This window comes from Petaurus breviceps, unplaced genomic scaffold (genome assembly GCF_028583685.1).
Source record: "Petaurus breviceps papuanus isolate PSGF00001 unplaced genomic scaffold, PetGlider_PUasm1.0 229, whole genome shotgun sequence".
NCBI classification, from domain to species: Eukaryota; Metazoa; Chordata; class Mammalia; order Diprotodontia; family Petauridae; genus Petaurus; species Petaurus breviceps.
In genome coordinates this window covers 9626364-9643515 of record NW_027185903.1, presented here as the reverse complement: position 1 = coordinate 9643515, position 17152 = coordinate 9626364, and the positions used below count along the sequence as shown (strand labels likewise).

General features: G+C 38.7%; 1 protein-coding gene across 4 annotated transcripts in view; it reads left to right on the top strand.

Annotated features, from left to right (window-relative positions):
• Positions 1 to 684: 684 nt before the first annotated feature.
• RICTOR (RPTOR independent companion of MTOR complex 2) overlaps positions 685 to 17152 on the top strand; it is a 172575-nt gene continuing 156107 nt past the window's right edge. For 3 of the 4 annotated variants that reach the window (XM_069096191.1, XM_069096192.1, XM_069096190.1), the window contains exons 1-2: positions 685 to 795; positions 977 to 1024. In XM_069096191.1, the coding sequence (XP_068952292.1) occupies positions 747 to 795; positions 977 to 1024 (97 nt within the window). In that variant the 5' untranslated portion in view covers positions 685 to 746. Of the gene's footprint in view, positions 796 to 976; positions 1025 to 10893; positions 11045 to 17152 lie in introns of all 4 variants that reach the window. The other variant, XM_069096194.1, reaches the window with a different exon arrangement.

Genomic DNA, 17152 nt, shown 5'->3' with positions numbered 1-17152 from the left:
ACCGTTAACCCCGTTTTCCGCTCCCCCCCCCCCATATTGCCAATTCTCTTAGAGTCTTAAATTAGTGGAAAAAACGCGGCTGCTTTACTGGTGGGTGGGGCAGTCCGAAGGCTGTTCCTGCAAGAAGAGTGCTTTATGTGGGCAGGTGAGCAAGGTGCGAAGGAAGCGGGGCAATGCTTCAAGGTCAAATAAAAAGCATGGGGGCAGCTTCCTGGAGCAGTACAGAAAGAGAAGCGAGGACGCGGGGAGTTACAGGCACGAGTGGGCGGCCTCGCCCTGCGAACCGTAGCGCGGGTCCCCTCCGCGTGGCTGGCATCACCCCGGGCTCCCCCGCGAGCCTCCAGGAGGAATTTCCCTTTGGAACACTTAGTAGCGGGCGGGGGCATGCTCTTCGGGGGAGATCCCGCGGCCACGCGTTCGCATGAATGGGGGGGGAGGGGGGAGTCTTGCCAAGGCCAGCCTCGCCTCCGCCACCGCAGGCACGCGCGTCCTCCCGTCCTGGGCTTCCCGCTCTGGGTCCCTCGCCCCGCCCCACCGGCCTGGCTCGCGATAAGAGAGGGAGGGAGGAGGATAAAGAGGAGAAGGAGGAGCGAGGATGTGGAGGCCAGGCAGGGCGAGCGCAGGGTGGGGAGGAGAGGCGAGGGGAGGGGAGGGAGGAGGAAAGGAAGCGGAGGGCGGGGGAGAGGGGAAGGGGGCTCTCGCGCGATTGGGCGAGGTTTCCGGTGTTGTGACTGAAGCCCGTCAACATGGCGGCGAGTGTCCGCGGCCGCTCGCTGAAGCACCTCAGGATACGAGGTAACCCTCCACTACCCCTCTCCCCTCCGCTCCGTGTGCTCCACCCTCTCAGGGTGGTCTCTCCCCCTCCCGTCCCCCGGGCCCGCGGGGCGGGCGTGAAGGCTGCACCCAGCGCTCCGGCTCCGGCTGGGGCCGCCGCCGGCCTGGGAGTCCTAACTGGGTCTCTCTGTCTTTCGCGCAGGGCGGAATGACAGCGGCGAGGAGAATGTCCCGCTGGATCTCACCCGAGGTTAGTAACGGCGGGCGGGGGCGGCGCGCGGCCCCGGGTCTTGGGCCCGGGGCTAGGGGGGGCGGGGGGGGGCAGGGGGGTGCTGGGTCCGAACCTCGGGCCGGAGGTCCGCGGGCCCTGGGATTGCCCTGCGGGACCCATCCCCCTTCTCTCCGCGTCCCCTCCCTGGGCCGCCCCTGCCCCGGCTTCTACCCCTTCCCCTACCCCGGCTAGCCCCCCTCCCCGCCAGCCTTCTCACCGTCCTGGGTGGGTGGCAGAGAGCGGGGGAGACGAACTCCAGGGCTGTTCGGTTCTTGAGGACTTGGAAGGGGAAAAGGATGTACTTTCTTTTGGAGCCTTGTGCAACTCAATCCTGGGGGCGGCCTGGGGAGGGGGGAGGTAGAAGCTGTTATTTAGGTTGCAAGAGGATGTCTAGGGGAAGAGCGACCACATCCTGCCCCCCCCCCCCCTTGCAGAATTTGTGATTGCTTCTTTATTCATCACCTCGGGGGAAATGCAAGGGATCGATATATTTTTCTGTGGTGAGCCGAAGAACCGGGTGCTTATTGCGAGGTGTCTGGTGCTGCTGAATCCCCCTCCCACACGCCCCCCTCCCCCTTTCCCGGGCCGCCGGGAGTGTAGTTGGCAGAGACCGCCCCCTCACCCTGCTGCAGGTTCATTGTTTACCGTCGGCTGCAGCTATGAAGGTTTGTTTACACCGTCTGAACTGGTAAAAAACCTCAGCTATATTTTTAAAAGACCTACCCTTGCCCAACATTCCTTCCATCGGTGGCAATGTTGGAATGCGTTCACCACTGCCCTAAGATTTGGTGATTGTAGAAATGATTCTTCTCTTCTCTTCTCTCTCTATCTCTCTTTTGATTTGGTTTGCTGTTTCGGAGTAGGACCAGTTTCACTTAGACTTTTCCTCTGGTGTAGTCTTTTACCCGATCGTCGAAGCAGGAAAAAAGCCTTTGAAATTTAAATTTTGCATATCTATCTGAAGACACAATTTTAGTCTCAATTTCTCAGTTTTAATATTGAAAAAAAAAATCTAAAGTAGATTCTGTATTGTAGTTAAATTATTGCTTGAAGCTCATCCTCATTGAGGCTATTTCTGACTTAAAAGGCTAGTAAGTATAACAATTTTTAATATTTTTAGTATTCCTTTCAAATCTTAACAGTTAATGACAGGAAGGTTGAACTCTCATGTAGCTGTCTAGCTACGATAGAACTATCTTACAGTTAATGAATGGTTTATTCTTTGAGTCTAAGGATTTGGATTCAAAAGAACTATAACATTCAAATAGAAGAATTTTTTTCAAGAATTTTATTCAAATAGAAGAAGACTTAGTGTTTTAAGTTATAGAAGCAGCAATTAGTTCATTGCCTAAGTGGAAAAATGATACTCTTTAGTAAAATTTTGGACATTATGATTGCTATAAAACTTTTTGGCTTCTGAATGTAATGTAAGTATACAATATCTTGAGTTGCAGTAACTGGGAAAATACATAAGCAAAAAAGTGTTTTGTCACTTCCATCTTCAGAGCTTTTCTACCAAAACAAATCTAGTTCCTACAAAACTGAAACTTGGCATGCTAGTCTTTTACCACATGTAGTTTATTAGCAATTTGATTTATATCTGAGCAGTTTTTTTAAGAGATAAAATTAGGTGAACTCCAAATGGAATCTGTGCTTTTAAGTTGACTCAGAAATTTTTTATAGTAGGTTAACTGAGATTGTATATATGGTTATTGACTGAATCTTTGGTATATGGTTAGTCTACAGGTGACCTGCAAATTGAATGTTCAAATTTGATTTCAGTTATGCTTGACGTACTGAGATTTGTCTTACATGTCAGACCTTGGTTTTAAACTTCATATTTTTTTCCAGCAAACATTTATTAAATGCCTGTTGTCATGTTAACTTAACAAGCATTTATTTAGTGCTTAATATGTGCCACTACATACTAAGAGCTGGAAATGAAAATATAATAAGCAAAAAGAATTTCCTCAAGGAGCTTACATTCTAATAAGAGGAAGACAAAGTATAAAGAGAAGCTGAAAAGTGGGGAGAGGAGATAAACAGGGGAAGTTCGTGGGGAAAAAGCATGGGAAATGGGAGATGGGTAGTAGATAGTTTCTGTCTCCCAGAGAACTTTATATAGTCTAGTTAGAACAAAATCTAAACATAAGAATAAATGGAAAATAATTTTTAAAAAGCAGTGTCTAAGATGTTAGAATATAATATACTGTATATTACAAAGGAGCTTTACTTAAACAGGTCTATAATATTTATTGGCAGTTTTATAGTGAAAATATTTTTTCAACTGTAAACCAGAGAATTACCGGGGTAGAACTGTGATTGTTTTATTGGGTAAAGAGGATTTGTAGACCTAATCTGAAGTTAGAAATTACATTTTAGGGGCAGCTAGGTGGCGCAGTGAATAGAGCACTGGCCCTGGAGTCAGGAGGACTTGAGTTCAAATGTGGCCTCAGACACTTAACACAAAACTGTGTGACCTTGGGCAAGTCACTTAACCCCAATTGCTCTGCCTTGCCCCTTCCCCCCCCCCCCAAAAAAAAAAAGAAAAGAAATTACATTTTAGTAGTGACCTGAACCATTCCTTTCTGAATCAACAGAATAGTAAGGGTAGCCTGGGTAGATGGATCAGCTGTATGTGAAATGGATTGTCTTCTGTAAAATCAGGCTGGGGTGCCAACATTTTAAATATCTAGTAGTTTTGCTGTATTTTCAGTTATTTGTATATTTTACCTGAAATAATTTGCCTCTATGAAATAGAGACTATGGTTAATATGACAATATAAATTTTAGCATACTTCTGTTATTATATAAAATGAGAATTATGTAAACGACATCTAAAAAAGAGAAGGGGAAGAATTTGAATTATTATATACCTAACACTAAGAAATTTTGTTGTTATGGTTAAATTTGAGATTTTTTTAAAAACCAGTTAGATACAAAAATAAGCTGATGGATATATTTTTCCTTAACATTTGTAAAGTGATTTATGCACATTATCTCATTTGAATCCTGTAGGATAAGTACTAACTAGTTATTATCCCTTTTTACAGGTGAGGAAACTGAGACTTAGAAGGGATAAGTGACTTTATCATGGTCACACAGCTAGTAAGGGTCTGAGGTGGATTTTAACTCTGGTATTTCTCATTCTGAGTTCAACATTCTTTCCACTAGGTGTTGTTGTTCAGTTGTGTTCAACTCTTTATGACCCCATTTTGGGTTTTCTTGGAAAAGATAGCAGAGTGGTGTGACATTTCCTTCTCCAACTCATTTATTAGATGGGGAAACTGAGGCAAACAGGGTGACTTGCCCAGTCACACAGCTAGTAAATGTCTGACACTGGATTTGAACTTCAACACTTAGCTGCCGTTCCACTAGGTACACTGCCATATATGAGTATCTGTAATATATTTCCCCTTGAATATAATAGGAAAAGAATAATTTGTGTACACTAAAGATGCATGGGAAAATTAATAAGTGAATAGTACTTGGAGGAGAAGGTGATACTTTGTTTTTCAGTTCATTCAAATATTGCCTAACCCATTTAAGAAGTCAGAAAACATGTCTTTTTCTTTGTTTACTACTTTTCCCAAGTATCTAGTATGGTGCTTCTCACTTTGTAGTAATAATGTTAATTACTTAGAGCAGACATTCACTAAATGTGTGTTGATTGATTCAGTTGAGATCAGTAAAAATTGTAATAGGCCTTATTATAATTAGTTATTTGTAATAGGTGATATTATTTTCTGTTATTTGGGAGGCTGCTTTGCATAGTGGATAGAGGATAGGTTCAAATCCTGCCCCTGACATATACTGGCTGTTTGACCCTTGGAAGTTCACTTAACCTCAGTGCCCTAGACCACTTTCTAAGACTTGAGAAGTTTTTTCATGGGGAGTTCTTTGTACCATTGAAATCATGCTGTAGCTCCTATCCCAAGTCTCTCTGCTGTCAAATCTAGCCATTCAAATTAATTATTTAATTTATTGACTTCCCAGGCACTAACTATGCACAGCTTTAAATCTGTTTATATCTTTGTTAATATCTCATTTCCCTCTATTTCCCATGCATTGAAACCCAAATATCCTAACTACTACTTCTACTTAAGGGATCTTTTCAGGGGACAGACTTTAGTGTAGGAGTCCATGAACTTTTTTTAGAAAAACTATTAATCTGGGGTCCATGAACTTAAAATATTTTTTAAACTATTTCAGTATAACTAGTTTCCTTTGTAATACTAAGCTTTTCATACATTTAAAAGCCTTATTATGAGAAAGGTTCCATGGATTTCACATATTGCCAAAGGAGTTCACAAAAACACACCCTGGCTTTTTGGTTGGTCTGAATGTCTTGTCTGACACTTAATGAATTGAAGGTGAACAAGATAGTAAAGCTAAGCTACTCTTGGTATGGCTACTACTTTGTTTGCAGTGAATTCCCAGATTAGACATACCTCTATTTAATTGTAAATATCAAATAGATTGCAAAACAAAATATAAATTTTTTTGTTATCCTGCCAGCTCTTTTCCCTTAGCTTAAATAACTGAGTTGACTATCTGATTATCAGTAAACATTTAGAAAGAATAGTAGAGAGATCTAAACTGTAAAAAGAATACATTCTATGACAAGTGAAGCCCCTCAGTGATAGAGAACTCATGTGTTCTTCAGGGAAAACCCATTTGGCTTTAAGATTCCTTAAGTTTTTTAGGAAGTTTTCCTTGTATCTATCTATCTAGCTGAAATCTGTCTGAGTAACTTGTACCCATTGCCCTTGGTTCACTCTCTGGAGCAAAATAAAACAGCTCTAATCTTGCTTCCACATGGCAACCTATCATATAATTAAAGACAGTTTTCATGGTCCACCAAAGTTTGCTGGACTCACTATTTCTACTTTCTTCAACTTCTACTTCAGTATTTCAAGTCTCCTTATGATTGTGCTTGTTCTCCTTTGGGCAGGCTGCTGCTTCTCAGTGTAATTTTAAAATGTGGCACCCAAGGTTGATGCTGAGATGTAGGGGAAATGAGTTTTCAGTTGGAAGACCTGGGTTTAAAATTCTGTCTCCACTATTTCCTACTTGTGTGACCTTGATTAAGTCACTTCTGCCCTCTGGGCCTTGGTTTCCTCTTCTGTTAAATAAGGGAGTCAAAGCAGATCATTTCTTTAATCCCTTTCAGCTCTAAATCTTATGATTTTAATACAGCTATTTGTTTTTCCTGTTTTCTTTTTGTATGTGTGGCTTCATTATTTAAATTGTATTTGTTTATTTGTAAAATGACTGTGTCTAGCACATCCCCATAGTATGTAAGAATAGGGGGTGGCTTTAGGTAGAATATGAAACTGATGAGGGCAGGGTGGTGGCTATGGAAATGAATAATAATGAAACTAAGAAGAAATGCAGAAGGAGAATTGGTGAGATTGAACATGGAAAGGTGGCTGTGAGGAGTAAAGAAAGCAAAAAGACAAAAGTAATTCCAAATTTGCAAGCCTGAGGCAAATGTGAAATTATGGCATTACCAACTAAAAGGAAAAAAGAAAGTTTTATCTTTGAGAGAGAAGATAAAAAATTAGTATCATAGATCTAGAGCTGGGAGGGAACCTGCAGCCTCAAGGCCACATGTGGCTCCCTGGGTCCTCAGAAATGGCCCTTTGACTGAATCAAAGGGCTGCACTTGACCTAGAGGGCCACGTGTGGCCTTGAGGCCATAGGTTCCCATGGCTGTTCTAGTCTAATACACATACACACACACACACACACACACACACACACACTCACTTGCTCTAAGTCCCATTTTGCAGGTGGGAAACAGATCTAGAGAGAGTAAGTGGCTTATCTAAGGTTTCAGAGCTAGTAGTAAGTGACTGAGTCAGGATTTGAACTGAGGTCCTTTGTTACAAATTCAGTACCTTTTCTGCTGTACTATACTGCCTTTGAAAACAGTTTCAGATTTGCTGGATTTATAGTTAGCAGAAAACTAGGTTTGAATTCTGCCTTTAGCACTTAGTAGCTGTTTGACCATTGACATATCACTTAATTTCAGTGAGCTTCAGTTTCTTTGTCTATAAAGTGGGGATAATACCTTAGCTTACCTCCCTGTTAGTGGTTCAGATGAGATATATATAAATGAAATGATTTGTCAACTTTAAGAAACTACAGCAAATTCTGCTTTGTCACTTGTTTTGAAAAGGTGAATTTGTTCCCACAGTTGATACATTAAGGAACAATTTGAGCATAACTTGAATTTTGTGTTTGCTTATGTGAAATTTTTATCTATGAAAAAGCAGAGAACAGAAAATTGCACCACTTCACAATTATTCACAAGCTGCAATCCCTCTAACCTCCAGTTCCATATTCGTGCTTTGGGTCTTTTTCAAGGTAAAGTACCATGTTTATTGTATGTCCTCTGGTGCAATAGGAGCCATGGGCTGATGGTTTATTTTTATCCATTCTTCCATCTAACACCATGATTGAGGTACACCCCTCCTGCCACTCAGTTTTACCAGCCTCTGCCTTGTGGGAACCTGGGAGCAGTAATCTTAAGGCCACAACTGTTTTGTTTAGTATTTATGTATTTCTTAACTATTTGACATGTACAGCACTGTGCTGCTGTTTTTATTTGGTCCCTGTCTTTTTTTTTTGTCTGTCACTGATAAAGTTTTCGAGTGTTGTGTTCCTAACCCCATTTTCCTCATAAACCCTGTGGTTTTTTAATTGCTTGATTTTGCATAATTGTGATTATTAGGCATGAACTGGCTGTATATAAATGTCAGTTACTATAGTGTTTAGTTTTAGGCGATATTGAAACATCCATCTTGCAATTAGTGTTCAGCCAACTGGAGATAGGGTGCTAGAGAGCAGACAGTAGTCAACCTAGACATAAATAGAGGTCTTGGAGACATCAACATAGAGGAGGTGTACTCTGAAGAAGTAAATAAAAAAGGATCATTGTTAAACTTGGAGAACACTGTTAAGGGGCAATAAGAAGAGAACTTAGCAAAAAAGAAGGAAAAAGGAGTCAAGAGTAGGAGAAGAAACAGAATGGTTTCTCAGAAGTTGAGAGGGAGAGCATTTAAAGGAGGAAGTAAGAGTCAGGGTTGTATAAGGACAAGGGCATTGGACTTAGAAGGCAGGTGAGTTTAGTTCCGTTCCCAAATCCTTAAAAAGTAGCAGTTGGGCTCTGTATAAGTTATTTCTGTGGATCTTCATCTTTTTCCTTTGTCAGATGAATAAGTTGTACTGTGATCACTAAAGTCTTAGCCTTATCATTTTGATTATACCACCTTTTAGGAACCATAGGCAAGTTAAGAGAAAGCTTTTATAACTGTTAAACCCTTCTAAACCAGTCTTTATAATTGGTAATATATGTATGTGTGAGACATAGTACTTTTAATTTAAGTTATAGTTAGCTCACACACTGCAGATAGGTAAGATAAAAAAATGGCAATATTCAATGTTGGAGGGGATATGGAATGATGGATACATTTTTGATAATCAGTATGACTATTTTGGAAAGCATTCTGCAATTATGCAAATAAAGTGACCAAATTGTTCATGCCCTTTAAACCAGAGCTCCTTTACTTGGTGTATATCCTAATGAAGCCATCAGTAAGAAGAAAATCCCTACATGAATGTAATGGCATATTACTGTGCTATATGTAAGAAATTATATATGTGATGAATAGAGAAGCATGGAAAGAGCTACTTGAATTAAGGCAAAGTGAAGTAAGTAGAGCCAAGAAAACAGTATACAAAATAACTATAACAGTGTAAATGGAAAGCAACCACATACCAAAGAGTTATAGGTGAATATAACACAATTTCAAAGGTCAAGTATGATTTGAATGAAGAGATATAAAAAGTACCTCTCTTCCCACCCCTTTATGGAGGTGAGAGGTCAAACTCATTAAACATCACACTTTTTTTTGGACTCTTTAAGTTTATTACACAGTTATGCTGATGTTTTTTCCTCTTTTTAAAGTAATATTTGTTATATGGGATGGCTCTCTGGGACGGGGAGAGGAAGGATATTGGGGATAACTATGATAATGTAAGAAACAAGACAATAAAAACTGATTTAAAAAATAAAATTGTCAGTGTGGCTTTTTTGGTATTTAAAAGTGGAAAAAGGTATTTAATATTTTGCTTACTTATTTTTCCCTATATTTGTTCTAGTTTTATAGAATGTCCTTGTCTCCACCTAGTCCTTCAAGGTCACTTCTCTGGCTGCTACCAAACTAGTTAGCACTTAAATAATGTTATATATTATTTACTGTGTCTAGTGTGTCAGCCTCATTTTTCCAACAAGAAGGCTGCAAACTGGATTTTTGAAGTAAGAAGACCTGATAGAATCTTGGTTCTACTCCTTATCTGTGACCTGGGGCAAGTCACTTTACTTCTCTGATTCTCAGTTTCCTCAGCTGTACAATGGGATTGGGGAGGGATACAGACAGATACTTGCTTTCCAAGATCCCTTCCACACTAAATGTATGATCCTACATGTTTGTATGCTTTTTCTGTAACTCTAATATTCAGTGCTGAGTTCATAACAGTCATTCATATACTTGGTAATTATTTTTAACCACCTAACTAATAACAAAAATTCTCTCAAATCATAGTGAAATGAGTAATGACAATAGAATGATACCACTTCTTCATGAATATATAAGGTTTTAATACCTCTCAGTTTTGGAGAATTAGAGACTATAGATAGTCTCTAGTCAAGCAATAAGTTGTCAAACCTATAAATTTGATTGTACAAAAGATTTGAAACTTAAGCCTATGATACTTCTTTTAAAAACATATAATGTTTAAAATATTGAATTGCACAACAAAAACATAGCATACATTTAGATGTGGTAATTTTTCAATATTTAGCAATGTGGAACTGGTGATATATGCTATAAAAGAAATTGAAAACTCCCCAAGCTTTAGAGCCTCTCTTGACTTTCAGTGTTCTCGATTGTGTTGTCTCCAGCACAGACTTCCTATGTATACTTAACATAGTACATGGCACAGTGAGACCTTAATAAATACTTGTTGACTTGACCTTAATTAGCTTCTATGTAACCATAACAGGGAAGTGGCACAGATAATATGAAATAGAGAAAAATGCAGAGTATTAATAGTATTATATTGCATATTTCCTTCTAGTCAAACTAAATTACTCACCATTCCCTAAAAATACCCTACACTATCTCCTCAGGGCTTTTCTTCCTACTCTTCCTTAAGAGTCTAGAATGGCTTAATCTTCCTTCCTGTCCATAATCTAAAATATAATATAACTAGCTTATGCTCCATGAAATCTTTCTGCCTTTTTCCAGTTTTCAATGATCTCTACCTCCTCTCATGAAATTTTTTTCTCCTTCATGTGTACTTAGGATCTAATGGTATTTCTGTACCACCATTATCCCCCCTTATTAAATTGTAAACTTGAAGGCAGAAGCCATGTCTTTTTTTGTTTATTTGTACATGTCTCAGCCCCAGCACAGTACTCTATATATACTAGGTTTGGTGAATGATGTTTGTTAACCTTTCAACTGATTGTATATGGATTACCTACAAATTTAAATCACAGTTCAGCTTTCTGTCGCCACCAGTAGTATAAGATCAAAAAATCAAAATTAATTTTAATAGTTTCATAAGTGAAACACAGTTGGAAAGGTAGTTCTGAAGGGAAGGAATGTGAGGACAAACAAATCCAATGTTTCAAAGAAAATTACAAACATCTATTTAGATATGTCTATACCTCTGTATCCCCTTATTAGTATATAAAATTGAGTTGACATTTCACTGTAGGATGTAGTCAAATGTGCAGATAAACATACAAATGCTCCATTCTTTGCTTTTTCTAGTCCTGAATCTCTTCTGGCTTGACCCTATTTTAAGAAACCCAAGACCTTGGTAGAAGGAAGCAGCAAATCCTTGCACAATTGAGCAATACATTGATAAAGCCTGAAAACGTGCAATGTGTAACACTTATGGACCTCCCACCTCTACGAAGGGGTAGGTTCAGGGTGTTTTCTCATAGCTCTTTATTCAAGTGATCTTTATAATTTTGTTAATTACCTTGTTGGGGTTTTTTTGGTGTGTTCTTTCCATTTGCATTCTGATAGTTACTATATATATTGTTTTCTTGCCTCTGCTTATTTCACTTTGCATCAGTTCATATAGATCTTTTCATGCTTCTCTATCACATACGTCATTTCTCACAGTACAGTAATATACCATTACCTTCATGTGCCACAGGTTGTTTAGCCATTCCCAAATCGATGGTCGTCTACTTTGTCTCCAGTTCTTTGCTATCACAAAAAGTGCTGTTATAAATATTTTGGTGTATGTAGAGACATTTTTCTAACTGATGACTTCCTTGCAGTATAAGCTCAGCAGTGGAGTCTGGTTCAGAGAGTATGGACATTTTAGTCACTTTATTTGTATTATGTCAGATTGCTTTCCAAAATGATCCTACCATTTTACACTTACACCAAGATCATCATTCCACAATTCTGCAATATTGAGGATGGCAGTTTTTTGTTATCTTTGTGAACTTGCAGGGTGTGAGGTAAAACCTCAGGGTTGTTCTGACTTACATTTCTCCCATTATTAGTGATTTGGAGCATTTTTTTGAGAACCATTTGTTCATCTCCCTTAACTACTTAACCTGTGGGGGCATTTTCATGTAAAAAAAAAAAATAGAACCTATTTTCTTTTAAGTCACAAGTTTGTGAGCACATATCCAGTGTTTGACTCTAATAATTGAGATTGAATTGGCTTTAAACAAGCAAAAAGTCTCTTAATTCTTTTTTATGTACCAAAATAAAATATAAAAAAACAAACCCCCAAATACAAATGTAAATATATATAATATATATAATTATATATATAATATGTGATTATATATATAATATATAAATATAAACTTTTAATTATCCTTTGTGGATTATCTACTTAGTGAATTATCCTTACCAATTTGGGTTCTTTTGGTTTGTAGAATTAGGGAGGTTATAGGATATTAGACAAGGAAAGTGTATGAATGAAGAAGAGAAAGTACGAGTATCACATTATTAAGTCAAACAAATGACCTTTGGGTTTTCCTTTTTTAAAAGTTATGTTTATAGGGCCGGCTAGGTGGTGCAGTGAATAGAGCACTAACCCTGGAGTCAGGACAACCTGAGTTCATATCTGTCCTCAGACACTTAATATTTAGTAGCCGTGTGACCTTGGGCAAGTCATTTGACCCCAATTGCCCTGCCTTCCCCCCTCCAAAAAAGCAAAAAAAAAATTTTGTATTTATAGTTATCTCCATTGAGAGTTGACCATTTAAGGTATGAGGACTTAAACATTATTGACCATTGTGGTTTTCTGATAACATTTCATAAAAGTTGCGGAATACGAACTATTGGCAATAAAGCACCAAATCTCTACTTTTCTAAATTCCAACAGCTCATCTTTTCACCTTTCAATGATTACGGTGTAATTTGAGAAATGTTTGGGATGGAAGTATTAGTGTAATAAATTGATAAAAAAGAGTTCTTTGGGTTACCATTTCATAGTACTTCTACATAGGATACAGGGACTTTAATCATTCTGTTAAGTCTAATATAGTGCCACATGCATAATAAATACAACATGAAATTTTTGTATTTCTTATTAATCATAGGATCGTAGAATTTAGATCTGGAAGGGAATTTAGAAGTCACGATGGTGGAGGAGAAGGAACCAATGAAATTGAGCTCCCATCCACAACTCTTCAAACTGATGTATTGTTAATGAAATGGAAAGATCTTTCTTGCCCATGAATAGACCTATGTGACCTGCTTTGAGCCTGAGTCACATGAGCTTGTGGTGGGAGGAGCAGGACATGGGAGTAAGACAACTGGGAGAGAGAGAGAGAGAGCAGGCAGAGTAGCTAGGTGAGTGAGAGAGGGAAGATTTTTGCCTGGGGGAACTTGTTTTGAGGGGAGGTCTTATAGGAGGGAAGGCTTGGGATGTTTGTATTTCCTTCATTGGTGACCTTTATGGATTCTATCTTAAAAAGAATGCTTGGGGTGTCAGTGCTCCCTGCATTGGCAATGTGTGTAGACTTCTTTGTTACTATGATGGATTTGGCTTTCTGGTGTTTGAATAAATGTCTTGGTTTAATCTTCTAGAAGAGAGTGTTATATCTTGCAATTCGAACCTGGGAATACGCCTGCATATTCATAGCAGCTACTGTGGGTATCTCATTTGCGAAATAACAGATCTATAAAATGCACCAGACTAAATCCTGATGGAGAAATACAGAAAAAGTTACAGTGAGTCCTTTGGGCCAGGTTGATACAGTGAAGTCTGCAGACAGTGGAGACAGGGTCAGGGCAGGAGTACTTACTTAGCCTATGGAGAACTCTAGCACCTAGGGAAAGACTGCATACTAGCACAAAAGGAATTCTCAGACTCATACTAGGGCCTCCCCACACCTGTATTAGGGCACTGCAATGGAGACAGGTACCAATTGGCAACTTTGTCTCCTACTACCTAGTTCCAAGTTGAAGATACAAGGTAGAGTAAGAAGGGGACCTGGTTGGTATATGGTGTACTGAAAAAGAAGAAAGTTCAGAAAGCCAGTAGTACCAGTGGTACAGCTCAGATCTCAGGCATAAAGCAGGATCTTACTTTCAGCATCTAGTTCAGTCTTCAGAGGAATAACCAACACAGGAAACTCAGACCAAAGGGGAGACTATAATTCTTCCACTTTGAATCAGTTGGGCTTTCTAACTGACTAATAAGTGTGGAATCCAGTAGCAACCTACTATTGTATAGACCCAGGTCAGGTAACTGTAGCATTCAGTTTTGGGGTGGACCCCTGTTTTGGAGATGACCCCTTTTGGGAGCACTAGAAGTTTGTAGGTCACTAGCCTGTTTCTAGAGCCTAGAGTAACACAACACTCAGTCCCAAGAAAGCAGCAACAGGGCTAGCCCAGAATATCCCTTCAGAAATGTGGCAAAACCCAACCCTAACATCAACTCTGAAGTTAGGAAGTAGAATGGAAGAATGAGCAAACCAAAAAACAACCCCACTCTAATGATTTATTATGGTGCCAAGGATGCTCAAGACACAGATGCAGAAGAGTGACTCCAAAACTGTCCTCAAGCAGTACCTCACAGTTCAGACACAGATTTTCTGGAAGAGATGAAGCAAGAGTTAAAAAAGAGTTAAGAAATCTTTTTATAAATGGAATGAGAATGCTTAAGGAAAAAAAATGAAAAATAAAGCTGTGGAAGAAAAAATTGGAAAGGGAATTAACAGTTTGGCACAAGAGGTACAAAACTTTGCCCAAACAACAAACTTCCTGAAAATTAAAATGAACCAAACAGAAACCAATGACTTAAATGAGGCAACAAGAAATAATAAAATCAAAAGACTGGGGAAAAAAAATAGAAGAAAATGTGAAGTATCTCATAGCAAAAACAACTGACCTGGAAACAAAATATAAAAAAAAATGTAAGAATCACTGAACTTGTTAAATGAACACCATGACCAAAAAGAACCTAGACATCCTATTATAAGAAATCTTAAAAAGAAAATTTCCCAGAGATTTAGAATTAGAAGACAAAGTGGAAATAGAGAAACCCCAAAATGTAAACTCCCAGGAACACCACAGCCAAAACCCAGAACAAAGGAAAAATAACCAAATGTAGTCAGAAAGAAAGTATTTAAGTACTGAGATGCCATAATCAGGGTCACTAGTGTTTTACCAGCCACTACAATAAAGTAATGGAGAACTTGGAATACAGTATTTCATGAGGAAAAGGATATGGGATTACAATCATGAATAATTTACCCAGCAAAACTTGATATAATCCTACAGAGGAAAAATGGATTTTTAATGCAGTTGAGCACTTCTCAACATTCTGGTGAAAAGACCAGAGCTGTGGGGAAACTTTGAAATTCAGACACAGGAGTGAAGAGAAACATGAACGGGTAAAGGACTAAACAAGGATAAATTGCTTATATTCAAATATGGGGAGGTGATACCTATTTCCTCTGAACCCTAGCATCAAAATTCATAGAGGGAATTAGACAAGTCCTGAGAATAGTTCTATGTCTTAATGATCTTAAGAAAAGAATGGAAAGAGAGGAAAAGACAAATACAGGGCAGAAGGTGGCAAAGGGAAAGAAAAGTTAGGTAAAATTATCTCTCACATTCAGGGTGCAACAAATGGCTATCAAAATAAACAAGTAAGAAGAGGTAGGGGAGGACACTCTCATCTGAACTGGTCAAAAGGAGTAATACACACAGAGATTGGGTACAAAAATCCATTTCACCCAACAGGAAAATTGGAGGGAAAGGGCAGAAGGAGAGGGGGAGGAGAATTAGATGGAGAGGAGATTGAATGATAGAAGCAAAAAGCCTCATTATGGATGTGCAAAAATATTTTAAGTCTTTGAGGTGGCAAAGTATGGGAATCTGAGGTAGTGCCCATAAGTTAGGGAATCGATAGATATGCATGATACTCTTGTGCTGAACTTTTATTAGTATAGTGACCAGTCACTTTTCTAGAGGACTAATAATGAAACATAGGCTACCTGTTGATAGAGAAGTGAAGGACTCAATGCATAATGAGACCAATTTTTTTAGACATGGCCAATGTGGAAATTTATTTTAATTGACTATTCATATATGTAATGAGAATTAAAAGAAGGGAGGCACTGGAGTTAAAGGATCGGTGAAATTTTTTTTCAGAAAGTGAGATTTTAGTTGGGACTTAAAGGTCAGTAGTCAGAGTAGAGGAGGGAGAGTATTCAGCTGATTGATGGAATGTCTTGTTTGTGGAACAGCCAGGAAGCCATTGTCACTGAATGAATGTAAGAAGAATAGAAAGGTAGGAGGGGGCTAGGTTATGAAGGGCTTTGAATGTCAAATACAGCATTTTGTGTTTCCTCCTGGAGGCAGTAAGAAGCCATTGGAGTTATTGGGATGGGAGATAACTTTTTGGAAAAGATCCTTTAGTGTTGCATTTTGCTGTACTGGATCAAATTTTTTTTATAGCTAATAGATAAGTACAATAGGATCTTGTATTTTCTACATGTTTCTTCCAGCTCTGTAACTGTAAAGATGTGGTCTTCTATGCTTATGAAAGTCTGCCTTATCAATACATATGTAAATAATTCTCATAAAAATATTCTTGTTATTGATTTTTGTAGAAAAGAGCAAAAAGAATGGTTGGTAGTACTTGATAATCTTCCAGATTTTTTTTTCTACTTGCAGTTTCATCTCATTCTCTCCCCCCTTTCCAATTTAGTATACTCCCTACTATCAGTTCTCTTCTATTGTTTCTTGCCTGTCAAGTCTTCTGTGTTCTCAATTTTGTTGCCTTGGGCATGGCCCTACAGATTTTTTTTCTCTGTTCTTCATGCCCTTAGTATATATAGTGCTAATTCTACTTCCTGACGCCAAATCTATTACTCGTCTAAGTATATTGGGGAATGATCTGTAGAGAATGTGCAGGTGCACTCATTCTACTGTCATAAGCACACATTAAGTGCTTACTTTATCATTCATTGATGAAAAATAAGTTTCTTATAGGAATCTTGATAGATTTCTGTTTTTCATATCTTGGACCTAGATCATTTAACTTACCAAAAAACAAAACAGTTTTTGCAAACTCATCCTTCCCTCCATTGTTTTATAAAGCAGTACTATTCACAGTCTTACGATCACTTATATAAGGTTTTACATGCTGGAGAGTTGACATGCTAAATCGGTACATCCTTTGGCTTCCATTTCTCCACTTGGCAAGGATATCAAATATTTGCTAGCTCAGTCAGTTTCTATGCTTTCTTGGGTTCCTCATGGTGGCAAATCATTTAAACTTTTGTAGAAAATTGGTATAGTGTTCATATTTTCTCCTTGATCCATTTCCCATATTTTGGCATCACTGGTTCTTTTCAAAATTACTAACAGTCTCTTAATTGCCAAATCTAGTGTCCTTTGCTCAGTTCTCATTCTTTTTGACTTCTCTGTAGCCTTTGACACTGTCAGTCAGTCTCTTCTCCTTGATACTTTCTTCTCTTTAGGTTTTCAGGCACTATTTTCTCTTCATTCTCCTACCTATTCGACCAGTCCTTCTCAG